This window comes from Rhinolophus ferrumequinum, chromosome 16 (assembly GCF_004115265.2).
Source record: "Rhinolophus ferrumequinum isolate MPI-CBG mRhiFer1 chromosome 16, mRhiFer1_v1.p, whole genome shotgun sequence".
In the NCBI taxonomy this organism is placed as follows: domain Eukaryota; kingdom Metazoa; phylum Chordata; class Mammalia; order Chiroptera; family Rhinolophidae; genus Rhinolophus; species Rhinolophus ferrumequinum.
This window is the reverse complement of record NC_046299.1, coordinates 47,602,062-47,615,242: the sequence shown is the minus strand read 5'-3', so window position 1 is coordinate 47,615,242 and position 13,181 is coordinate 47,602,062. Positions and strand designations below refer to the sequence as shown.

Below are 13,181 nucleotides of genomic sequence, written 5' to 3'. Positions count from 1 at the left end.
AAAAAAAAAAGAAATTTTTTTTAAGCATCTTCCCCTGGTTGATACTCTGGCCTGAGGATTTTAAAGCCAGCATGAGAAATAAGAAATGCAGAGAAGCAGAATGTAATACAATATTTGGAAGAAGCTTTTCTCAGAAAAGCATGAACACCATTTAGGCATGGCACCCAATCTGCGGGTTACCTAACATTGTCACTAAGAGACACAGTGGACAGTAGCTGGATGCTGTGACTGGCAAGTGCTCATCTCCTTCTGAGGCGTGGGGCTCCAGAAATGGCAGCGCAGATGAAGGCCCTCAGGTATAAAGATCGTATGCTTTGGGAAAGTCGGGCTGAGGAGAACATGGTCAGAAATTAAGAAGAAGCAATTCAGAAAACTTTTCCCAATGGTGGTAAGGAACCGGGAGGTGGAAGGGTATACTCAAGAACAGCCTATGACTGCAATCCATAGCTTTATTGTCCCCTAAATAGCCTTCCAACAGACCCCTCCTGCAGAGCCCCTGCCAGCTCAGGGACCCCCCCACTGCACACCTCCACCGCACTGTCCCCTCCCTGGTCCAGGCCGCCACCCATCTTGCCTGCACATCTTGCCTGCACATGACCTCCTGGCTGGTCACCTGGCTTCCACTCTTGCCCCCAGTAGTTGATTCTCCACACAGCAGCCAAAACGAGCTTTTGTAAAAGTGCACACCCACCCCATTCATCCATCCCTCACTCGGGGTAGCAGCCAAAGACCCTACAGTGGCCGTGTCCGTTCTGTACAGTCTGCCCAGCCCCGTCCACTCCTCTCACCCGAACAGCCTACTCCCCTCAGCCTTCACTCACTTTAACTCAGCCCCCAGTCAGCCTTTTGGGGTTCCTCAAGCACTGGACTCCTTCCCCTCTCAGAGGCAATACGCTTCCTCTTTTCTTTGCCAGGGATTCTCTTCCTCTTGATCTCCTCTCTGCTCCCTCCTCCTCATCACTGTGGTTCCTGCTCAGATGTGACCCCTCAGAAGGCCTGCCCTGACCACCCTACCCCACTCATGCTCAGTCACACCACCCTGCTTCATTTTCATCCCACTAACCACCACCTGAAATTACCTTTAGGCCTTGTTTGGCCCTTTCACCCACCGCCCCACCAAAAGCTCTGTGAGTCCAGGGACCTTTGATGCTAACTCACCACTGAGAACCCAATACCGAGCACAAGGCCTGACATAACAGGCACCCAATGAACACTCTTTCAATGACTCGGTGAATGCGTGTGTTCATTTTTCATCTTCCTATGTTGTTTCTCCTAGATAGAAAGTACCAATACCCTTCCACGAAAGTTACTCAGAGCTTGCTGAAACTAAGCCCCACCCCAGCCCCTCCCCCACCCCTCCCCCCCTCCAAAAAAAGCAAGTCAAATTGAGTTACCAAGGATGACACCAACTTCACAGTAGGGATCGTCATAGGCGCACGTCATCATGGTCCCCACGGTGTCATTGACCAAGGCCAGGATGTCTACGTCGATGTCCTGTTGGAACATAAGCCCAAGAGGGCGTCAGCTGGTGGGAAGAAGACGTTAGCCCTTTACCTTTCCCCACGCAGGAAGCAAAAGCAGTGAAGGTGACTGGGTGAGATGATCACTAGATCTTGCCCGCGGGGCCTGCCTGAAAGATGCAAGGCCTTTGTCAAGGTTCAGGGGTCTAGGGGAAAGAAAGAGCAGGTGGGAGCTGAAGAGGGGAACCCATGCTCCTGCTTTGTGGTTGAAGGCCTCTGTGCAGTGGAAATATGCACAGTCTACCACAACTCTAGCCCTCATTTGAGGACCCCGGGGAAAGCGTGTTTATCCTGGGAGCAATGGTGTTTTCAGGAAAAAAACACCAAAGTCCTCATCTCTCAGGACATCTCAGCCAGCTTCAGCCACGTCCTCTCTGTAGGCAGCACCTTTCTGCCAAGTCACCCTGCGTTATTGCACCACAGTTCCCCAAAGCTTGGGGGAGTATTTCAAAGTAAAATGAAAATAATAAGAGAAAAACACAGACTACAAAGAAAACGATCACAGCGTTAAAGAGAAAAAAAGACTGGAAGGGTATCTATCAAAATAGTCCTCTTGCTGTCAGGGTAACAAGTAATGTGGGTTTATTTGCGTACTTTTCAGTGAGCAAGGAGCATGTCTTGCTTTTGGAGTTATTTAGATTATTGTAAAATTTATTCAACAAAAAGAGACATTCGATGAATAGAGAGTAGAAAGTGGAATAGAGAGCCAGACTTGGAAGGAAAAGAGCCCTTTTAAGCCTCAGAGAGGAGAGGTGGGGGTGGGGCATGACACACAGCATGGGGGTCTAACAAGAAGGCCTGAGGGCGCAGCAGCAGCTGTGAAGGCCCCAGGGAGGAGCGCCCAACTCTCAACAGTAACTGGAACAAGCTCCACAGACCAAGGGCCACCAGTGGGTTTATCTAAGTTGGCCACACCTGTACTACAGTGAGACTTCCCTGAGATCGATTCCTTCTCTGATTCTCCTTCCAGGGCAGGCACAGTGTGAGACGCCCCCTCAAGAGAAAGGGGCTAGGCCTGGGGGGCTCCCCATGCTGAGGCGAGCTCCTCACCTTGTGTTTTTTTATGGCTTGGGTCAGACGGCTCACTACATCTGTGTCCTGGACTCCCCGAGCCTTAAACTTCTTCGTCCATGAAAGCAGGACACCCTAGGGGACGAATTCAGATCCAGTCAAAACAAAGAAAGGTCTGAAAATGAGCTGCAAGAATTTTATGCTTCAAGTGCATGCCCCCCCCCCCCGCCCCAATCCGGCCTTCTCTTCTTTAAGCTGAATCACCCCAATTCTTTCAACATTTATTCACAGGCCTTTTCTGATAACTTAAACATCATTACTTCTCCCATCTGAGCAGTCTGAAATATGATACACAGCAGCAGAAAGAACAACTGCTGAAGAGTCAGAATACTTGCATTCACAAGCCATTGGACAAGTCATTCAACCTCTCTGACCCTCGATTTACTCATCTGTTAGATGGAAATGTCCCTTCCCAGCCTCTGTCACAGGAATGCTCTGATGGAAATACCTGGTATTTGGTAGATACATACTATGTGTACAGAATGCAGTTTGCCAGGTGCACAAAACAGAACTAACATGGTGTTAGCTTGTGGAACTCCCTCAGGATCTTAATTTCAACTTAGAAAAATGGTTCTCAACTTGCATCATCAATTAGTTGCTTAAAATCGGTGTTTCCCAAGAGTTTCGTTTCTAAAATAGCAAATAATCATAGAATTTTTTCAGACTGGAAGAGAACTTGGAGTTCAGACTTGACCAAGGCCACACACAGTTAAGAGTGGCTGAGCCCAAACTCACGAACACCTCGACCACACTCCCCCAATCCCCTCAGTTTATGGATAAAGAAGCTGAGATGTAGAAAGGAAGGAAACTGCTCTGGGTCTCAGAGGGAGTGAAGGACAAAACCAGCCTGGAAAACGTTTCTCACTCGCCAGTGAAGAGCAGCTTTTCCCTGTACCACAGCACCACCTAGTGGTAGCTCTCCTTAACTTCTGCTCTCATAGGCCATGGTAACATCCCTTCTTCCCCTGAGAGATTCTGGGGTGGCATCCCCCCAAAAGGTGCTAAGCACAATGTGGGACCGATGGGGGGGAGGGTGTATGGCGGAGTGGGGAATAAATGCTTGCGATGTACTGTTAAGTGAAAAAAAAGCAGTGCATACAACCATATATTTTTTTAAATTGTATATATAGCATAACATCCGTATTTAACATAGATATAACTGAAAGGAAAACCCAGTAATTCTAGTAGTGGGTATCTCTGAAGATTGGAATTAGAGGTGATTTCTATTTTCCTCTTTAAACTTTTCGGTTTATACCTTCTTTTCTCTACCTCTCTCTTTTTTCTTTCCTACCTTGAAGAAGCACTACCATTTTATCAGGAACACACACATGCACACAAATTTCTCTTCGGCTAAGACTTTTCTGTTCCCTCATTAAAACAACAACAACCACAACAGCAACAAAGTGACCTCCTTTAATGCCCATGCCCTGATGTGTAATCATTTTTAGTTCCACAAAGGCACCCTCCACCAGACCTCGAAGGCTTCCCCCTCCCACCTCCTTCTGCACGCATATGGCTGATCACCCTCGTCTCCAAGAGCCCTTATTTTTGTGTCACAAAATCTACACCTGCAGCAGAACCATGGTTAAATAGCTATGCCCACACCCAGTTATTGTTAAGGCATTTCCTTGTAGCTGAAGCTATTCTACTTAATTTTAGTCTTCACTAAAAGGGAGTTTTGGGGAAAGTTTTATAAAATACAAGCAATTCAACTAGACTTTGATGAGAAAAAGCATTTCTCCCTTCGTTGATATAATCAAGCACCATGCTGTAGTCTAAATGTTACCAGAAAATCCTCACTGGAATACGATTAAAAAAATGGGCCAAAATGCTTTCAGGCACCTGCTGGCATTTTTAAAAACATCCTAGAGCTGTGTCTTTCTGGAAAGATGGTCTGGTCCAGGAGTTAGTGAGCATGGGCTGAGCCACTCTTGGTCACGTGGCCTTAGACAAGGCTCTTAGCTCTTCTGAGCTTCAGTTTTTCTCAAATATAAAATAGAAATAATCTTACCTACCTCATATGATTGTTTGGGGATTTTAATGAGATAATACACATAAAGAGTTCAGCAGAGTACAAGATACAGTGTCAAAATCTGAGGTACAGTGTTTTTTATTATTATTATTATTATTATTATATTATTATTATTATTATTATTATTATTATTATTGAAAGGTGCTGGTGGATACTTGACTTAGGTAAATGCCGAAATCCTGGATGGACAAACCATACACTCACCCTCCATTTATCAAGAAAATATGCAAGTTTGATTTTCAACTCCCACAGAGCTTGAGAATTTTCTCCCGTCTTCCTGGGGTCTCTGTTCCTCAGCTCCAGTAAGAGGTGTTTAACTATTTGGTGAATCTGATCTCCAGGCCTGATTCCTCCTCCGCCTTCCACTTCGACTCCTGGGACCTCTGCTCTTCTAGCCAGCAAAGATGATGCCACTTCAAAGCAAAGTGCCACCTGGCCTCTTCTAACATTCCCTGAAACCTTCATTATACTATTTCCCCCAATCCTTTCTTTATAAACCTCAGCCCATCCCCTGTATAGACAGAGGATGGCAAATTCCCATTCAATGGAATCAGTAAATGATTGATTGTACTTTACAATTTCCAGTTATCTGACACCTGGGAAATACAAGACGTTGTGCTAGAGACCCTGGGGGTGGACAGGAAGAACAATATAAAGCAGTGCTTTCCCTCCAGAAACACCTGCAGAATTGGGGACAAGGCGCAGAAGCTGAAAGAGCCGAGTCACTCACGTGGGGACAACCCTCCTAACCGTGCAGCCACCATTGATACAGCAGGCCCGCACTGGGCACTTGCAGATGTTTGGTCTCAGCCCCACAAGTGGGTGTTATTATCCCTGTTCACAGCTTGTGATGTACAGTGAAAGCCAGGGCTCAAGAAGTTAAGTAACACGCCCAGGGGACACAAGTTTTCTGAGCCACGATTCACAGCCAGGTCTGAGGGATGGGAAAACCCACTTCCTTTCCACTATCTGACACCCATAAGTGGCTCAAGCCATAATATCCAACACATCCCAAGTTGGTGCATGATATCAAGGTGGTCTGTGCACTGACTGCCAGCTGGGTGTTATGACCTGTACGCGCAGTTGGAGACCACGGGCCACCACCCCAGACCTGACTCTTACCATAAACCCCAGGACCCAGAAAGCTCACTATCCTTTTATATGGTCCCTTATTTATCTTCATAGATTTACAAAAGAATCGGGTTTTTACATCTACGTTTACACATTGAAATTGGAGGCACACCGAGATGGCAGGTGGCACAGCCAAGATGGCAGGTGGCACACCCGAGAGTGTACACCCAGGTGTGGTGTCTGCTCAACAACACTGTCATTCCAGGGCCCCCCCTCCCCCCTGACTCCTCCTAAGGGCTCACCGTCCAGGTGAGGTTCCCTGAGCTTCCCCACTCTGCTTACTCTCATCTGCTGTCAGTGGTTCTGCCATATGGTCCCCAGACCAGCAATATCCGCTATCACCAGGGAACCTGTTAGCAAATCTCAGGCTGCACTGAGAAAGGAAACCCCATGTGGGGCCCAGCAATCTGTGTTTATCAAGCCTCCCCCGCCGCTGGCCCCCCAGGGGGATTCCAATGCAACTGAGGTCTGAGAACCCCTGAACTCCGGGGCGAGAACCTCACTGTTCTCCTGTGCTGTGCCCTGTGAAGTGCAAAATCAAGGCCGCTGCGATAACAAGTTTTATGCCTCACATTTCCACCTCATCAGTTAAAAAAAGAAAAGGAAAAACAAGCCAGAAAACTGCTGCTGATCGCTCCTGTTCCCAACCTGCACAGACTCCAGTCTTGCAGCTTCTTCCCTCCGCACCACCGGCCTTACCTCTTCCAATTTAGTCTGTGCGCATGGAAAAGAGAAGGTTAGGCCCAGGGGCAGTTTCTTGTGCGTCAGCCCTTTGGTCCTCATGAAATCCGCCAGACAGTCAGCTACGTATTCAAACAGCTGCAGAAGCAAGAAAGCACGGGCCACTCATAAACTATATGTCCAGGCCTTCCGACACCCCACCCCAGCCCCGCTTTGTAGAGCCCCTGCCCTGGTACCTCGGAGCCAGGCCCTCGGATAATTTCATTGGGTGTCGGATAGAACTGACTCTCCATCTGGACGTTTTGTTTCCCCTCTTCAGAGACTTGCACCTTCAACACTCGAAATTTGGATCCTCCTAGATCCAGGGAAAGGAACTCCCCATTTTCTATTAAAAAACAAACAAAAGAGTTATTTACTGAGGGTATGCTATACAGCAAGCTCTGCGTTAGAAGCTGGACATGCAAGAGATGTCATTAAGTCTCACAACCACCTCCGAAGCTAGTACTATTATCACTTTGTGAGGGGTGTAAATGTCTAATCATTATGCTGTTTTGTACACCTGAAACAGAGAACAATCTGATGGTTGCCAGATGGGAGGGGGTTGGGGGTGAAAAAGGAGAAGGGGATTAAGTCTAAATTTCCGGTTATAAAATAAGTCATGGGGATGTAACGCACAGCATAGGGAATATAATCAATAATATCGTAATAGCTACAGATGGTGTCAGATGGTACTAGACGTATCGTGGTGATCACTTAATAACGTATGTAAATGTCTCATCACTATGTTGTATACCTGAAACTAAAAAATATTGTATGTCAACTACCACTGAAAAATAAATTTAAAAAAAAAACATAAAAGAAAAAAAGCCAGGTATCATTCTGTGTCCTTACTGAGACTCCAGAAAGCAGCCGCTGCCATGCGCCCTCCCCATAAGGGGCAGAGCTGGGGCGTGACCCAAGTCTCTCTGACTCTGCAGCCTGAGCCCTGCCCACGGGGCTATGCTATAGGGAGGAAACGTGTTCCTTTGGAGAAGGCAAATGTAAATTCAAGGCAGGTAGTATTAGAGATGGGCATTGAGCAGGGAGTCTATCCTCCCTCCTCAGGAAGAGAGAGCTGGTACTCCAAGCACGGGGCTGAGCGGGGAGCTGGGGTGGCAGGGAGGATACTCAATATGTGGGGCCAGAGTCACTCCCAAGTGAGAAAATGTAACACGACCCAGCCCAGCGCAAGACAGATGCTGTTAATAAAAAGGTGGAAACGATACACACATTGCAGCAAGGCCGCCCACCCTGATGACGTCAACTCAGGCTCCAGACAGAATTCCTGCCCAGAACCCTGCCAGGACCTTTGGCGTCGGTCACAGATATGGGCTGGGAACTCAGGTGGGCAAAGCCTGGAACCAACAAGTGTTTGTATAGAATGTACAGACCTCAAGAGTGGCTACCCGTACCAGGCATGCTTCATGCTATATGCCCAAGGTGTGTGTAAGGGAAACTCCATGCCCACAAACCTGGGATCCCAAGTGGCCTTGTTTTGTACTATGTGACCCCCAGGTACAGCTAACTTGGTGGATCTAAGGGGCCCACTGGCCATTCAGATTCACTCTTTACAAAAAAAAAAAAAACATAGAGGGAAATTGCTAGTAGGCGGTAAAATCGGAAATGGAAGCATCTTGCAAGCCGAGGTCAGCAGGGCAGCCAGGGTAGCCCCACGGATATCGCCGAAACCATGGAGGCGCAGTCCCTGAGTGGACCACAGTTCCTGCCCTCGGAATCCCACGGGATCAGGTGTGTCTCCTTTCCGGTTATGTGTCCTTGTACAGAAACCCCCAACCCCCTTTCTTGACCTGGCTCAACTAGGTTTCTCTGTTCCTGGCAGTCACAGAGCTACAAGCAGGCGCTCCTGGTGCTCTTCAAACTTGAATGTGCACGTGGATCTCCCAAGAATTTGGTTAACACACAGACTGTGATGGAGCGGAGGTGGTGCTTGCGAGTTTGCCTTTCTGAACAAGCTACCAGGTGCTGCTGCTGGTATGTGGACCCGTCGGAGTAGCAAAGGCTTCGGGTCCTCATTTACAGACTCAGCCAGCTGGATCTTTTGTTTCAGTGGAAACGTCTGGATATTTTGTTTCTGTGGAAACATCTGGAAAGTGAGATGCTTATCTCCCTAGGTCAGCCCCAAAAGGAGCCATTTATTATTCCAACAGGGAATACAGGGACCTACCTAATCCTGAGCAAATTTTGTTGGCACATGATGATGTAGCAAGCAAGAGATGTTTTCACAGATGTTACCTTGTTGCATAGGAAGTACCGTAGGGTAGATCACACAATCCATGTACAAATATTTACCGAGCACGACTCTGTGCCAAGTAATGTGCCAGGTGCGAAGGGTGCAAAGACAGAAGACTTTGGGAGCCCATCAGACGTACGGGCAAGTAAGTCACTTCCACACAGTAGCGAAAGTGCTCTGATCGTGGGAAGCACACGGAGCGGGATCAAAGTCAGAGCAGGAGTAAACAATCCAGAAGGGACGATACCGAGCTGAGTGCTGAATGAGAGAGAATCAGCCAGCTGGACAGGGGAGGGGAAGGGTGGATGGATCCCAGGAAGAGGAAACTGAGCAAAGGAACCAGCTCACACCGGGGTGGACGGGTGGACGGGAGAGGGCAGAACCTGTGCTTCTGAGGAAGGAGGGAGGTGTGACAGAAATGAGGCTGGCAGGTAATCTCAGGGTAAATTAGGAAGGATTTAGAAAGCCGCCCCACCCCCAAGGAGCTTGGGCTTTATCTGGAAGGTGAGGGGGAGCCACAGAAAGACTTTAAGCAAGGTCCGATTGAGATTCTGGGAAAACACTTCTGGCACCCCGCAGGCTAGACCAAAGGATTTTAATAAAAGAGGAGGCTGCCGTGCACCCGTGCAGACGGGAGGTGTGTACAGACCTGGTGTGGTGTCAGCATGCACGCATTTGTTCCTCGGGCCACCAGCACCATTGCCAATCACCTCGCCCCACCAGTGACTCAGGGCACTATTCATGGAAACCACGCGCTATGATCCCTTCCATGACTCTGCCGCCAGACAGAAAACTCATGGGAGCCCAGGGGAGAACCTGCCCGGAAGAGGGCAACAGCGGCAGTGGGACCATCAGGGTCTTCACAGAGATGATTATGACCTCCCACCACAGGGATGTAGTTACAGCATGGTGACTGTAGTTAATAACACTGTATTGCATATTTGAAAGTTGCTAAGAGAGTAGATCTTAAGAGTTCTCATCCCAAGAAAAACATTTTGTAACTGTGTCTGGTGACAGATGTCAACTAGACTTACTGTGGTGATCATTTCACAATATATACAAGTGTTGAATCACTGTATTGTACACCTGAAACTAATATATGGCATATATCAGTCATTTCTCAATAAAATATAAATTAAAAAGAATAACAATTAAAAAGAAGAAAATGACCTCCCAAGAGGGTGAGATTTCCTGGACAACCTGCCCACTGTGGATGCCGCTCCCCTGACCTCCCAGTGGCTCCAGGCTGCCGCGGACACTGGGAGTTTCCTCCTCCTAAACCACGGCCAAAGCTTGTGCCTCTGGCCCTTCCCCACCCGCTAGTGCATCGTCTGGCAAAGGCACATACGTTTGAATGTGTAGATCCCTGGAGGTTCAGAATCTCCGGGGGAGACGCCTAGGAAACCATGTGTTTAGGAATCGTGCCAGGTGAATCTGATGCTCAAGCAGGTATGGGACCCCTGCGCCTATCAGCCAACTGCCTCGGGGCTCCCCGGGATCACCTACAAGGCTCATCCTCCAGGAGGCCCAGGAGGCTGCCTGGAGAAAGAGGCCAAGAAGGGAGGCAGCTGGGGTGCGGCCCCCAGAATCAGTCCCCTTCCCAGTCAGTGGACACTTCCCTCGTGATGGTAAAGGAGATGGCACAAATGGTAACAGTTGTCAGGTACTTTGTGAGCACCGTCAATGGCAGCTCCCCGACTGAAACACTGGGAGGCAATAAGCTCCAATAGTTTACCTCCTCTCAGGTAGGTTCCGGTGGCAGGAGGGGCAACTACAGAGAGCGGGTGCACTCAGAGGGTTTCTTTGGAAACTGCATACATTTCTGAAATGGAGGCCCTCCAGGATTAAGAGAGTGCTATTTGTTTGGTCTTGTTGGTTAGTAATCATGAAATTACATCACTAGCTGGTTCACAGGAGCTACAGCAGACTTGGGACAACATTTCATAGATTTTAAAACACTCCTTCCACATGACCTCATCTGATCCTAATGACCCTGCGTGTCGGTAGGACAAACTGGCCACGTCCCTTTACTGATGAGGATAGGTGTACCGTGGTCCTGGGACTCCCCACGGCCACGTGGCTTCATAGGGACTCTGCCACAGGATCACTGGTAAGATGCATTGTGTGATGAGAGGCTTTGAGGAGACAGTGAAGAAAGGAGGTGGCCTAAGGAGGAAGGAGTTTCCAAAGCTTTCTGAAGCAGCCAGGGCCAGGAAGGCACATCTGGCCCAGCATCCTCCCAACCATCAAAGGTCACCTCCCCTTGCTTCTGGGGACAACCTCAGCAGGAGGCGCCACGCACAGAGAGCCAGGAGGACTTCACCCTCCCCCCGTGGCTCCCTCCCTCCCCCCACACACCCCAGGACTCCACTGCTTCCTCCAACTAGCCCTGGATGACCCGTCAAGGACCACAGTCCCCTCAGCACTCTCAGAACAGTGTCAGGAACCAGGCGAGATTTCAAAGCAGGACTGTCTGTCTCCAAAGCTTCTGTTCCTCTGGGGTGGTACACTGCCTGCCCTGTATACTACCCACCAGCAACGGAACAGGTCTCTCTCATCAGTTCCCAGGGGCCTCTCAAACCGCAGAGCCAAGCTACTTTGACCCAGGCATTGTCCCAAAGGGACCCGGAACCTGGCTAATCTAACATAAGGCCCCTGAGGGCTCCCCAAACTTCAGTCCCTCTTCCTTCAAGAGTTCCTGAGCTCTTGCTGGAGCCTGGATGGAACACTGGGACCCTGACCCTGGGGTAGCCCCTTGGTCCTCAGTTCTTTCATCTGTCCTGGGGATAAGAGGTACGCCACGGGGTTCTTACGGGGATTGTGTGGGACAGTGAGTCCCTAGCACCCCTTGACTACAGGAAGCGCCTGGTAGATACCAGTTCATTTCCCTCCTATGGCTTTTCCCAGGGGCTGAGAATGGAGGAGTTGGATGAAATCTCACAGATTCCTTCTAGAGTTCTCTAGACTGTGTAAGCAAGATAGTGGTCCCCCAGAGTTGTCCACATGCTAATCCCCAGGTTTTGTGAATAATACGTTAGTTCATAGAGCAAGAGGGAATTAAGGCTGCAGATGGAATCAAACTTGCTCATCAGTTGAACTTGAGGTTGGGAGATCATCATGGATTATCTCAGAGGGCTACATTTAAATGTGGAAGATGCAGAAGGGACTGAGTCAGAGAGAGATTTGAAGATGCTACACTGCCGACTTGGAGATGGAAAGGGGCTTGAGAGAGGAATACAGGCCGCCTCTAGAAGCTGGAAAAGGCAAGGAAACAGATTTTCCCCTCGGGCCTCCGGAAGGAACCCAGCCCTGCGCACACCTTGGTTATAGCCCCGTGACACCCACTCCACAGCTATGAGAATAAATTTGTTTTGTTTTAAGTTGCTGTGTGTGTGGTAATTTATTACAGCAGCAATAGAAAACTAACATATAGGCCAACTCTGTGATTTTACAGGTAGAGAAACTAAAGCTCAACATTTTGCCAAAGGCCACCTAGGAATGGCAGAGCTGGGCCGGCCTAGAACCTAGATGTCTTGAATTATCATTTAATATTCTTTCTCTTATATCATGCTGTCTTCCATTACTTACTATTGATAGCCTAGAACCTAGATACCTAGGCATAAAATGCCATTTATTAGCCAGTCAAAAACCTCCGGGCCTAGCATGCATCTGGCACTATGCCAGGGGCTCAGAACACGGGTTGGAGAAGCCCCAGCCCAGCCCTCCTGGAGTACTGGTCCCTGGGGAGACGGTCACACACAGCAGGGTGATGGGCACTGCCAAGTACCTGATCCAGCACAGGAATGCTTCCCAGAGGGGGGAAGTGGTCTCTGCACTGAGATCAAAAAGCTCCATTGGCGTTCACCAGGGGAAGAATGCTGGGATGTTCCGACAGGAGCGGGAACAGAATGTGCAGGGCCAAGGCAGGCAGAGAACAAGCCAGGTACGTTGAAACTTTGGTTCAAAACTTTTGGTATTGAGTCTGATTGATGCATCGAGAGCTGGAGGCGGGGGAAGGTGTGGAGAAAGGGCTGGAGCGATAAGCCAGGGAACAGGAGCAAACGTCAGGTACCCAGCAGCTAAGAAGGACCCGGGAGAATCAGGACCCCTGGAAGCCCCCAGCCCTACTCACCTGAGCCATCTGGAATGGCCCTGACAAAGGTAGGCAGCATCTTCACCGAGGCAGTAGGGTTGGTGTCCTTCCCCAGACCCTTCTGCATTTCAGCCTGGAAACGAGTCATGATGTCCAAAAGGGTCTCATCAGACAGACGCATGTGATACAGGAACCTGTCCACCTGGAACAGACACCGGGGTGACCAGGGTTAGCTGCTGGGGGCACCTGCCCTCCAGCTGAGGCTGTAAATTCCCACTACGTGGGGACAGCTTCGTGATGTGGATTCCCAAAGGTTCTTTGCCTGACCCCTTATCAAGCTGGGGACGAGGTGGGGGTTAGAGG

The 13,181-nt window shown here is 49.1% G+C and overlaps 1 protein-coding gene across 1 annotated transcript in view; it reads right to left on the bottom strand.

Annotated features, from left to right (window-relative positions):
* HKDC1 (hexokinase domain containing 1) overlaps positions 1-13,181 on the bottom strand; it is a 44,043-nt gene that overhangs the window by 26,399 nt on the left and 4,463 nt on the right. The window contains exons 2-6 of the mRNA XM_033129678.1: positions 12,858-13,020; positions 6,672-6,820; positions 6,454-6,573; positions 2,571-2,666; positions 1,395-1,494 (exon numbers count right to left, since the gene is read on the bottom strand). Of these exons, the coding sequence (XP_032985569.1) occupies positions 1,395-1,494; positions 2,571-2,666; positions 6,454-6,573; positions 6,672-6,820; positions 12,858-13,020 (628 nt within the window). The remainder of the gene's footprint in view (positions 1-1,394; positions 1,495-2,570; positions 2,667-6,453; positions 6,574-6,671; positions 6,821-12,857; positions 13,021-13,181) is intronic.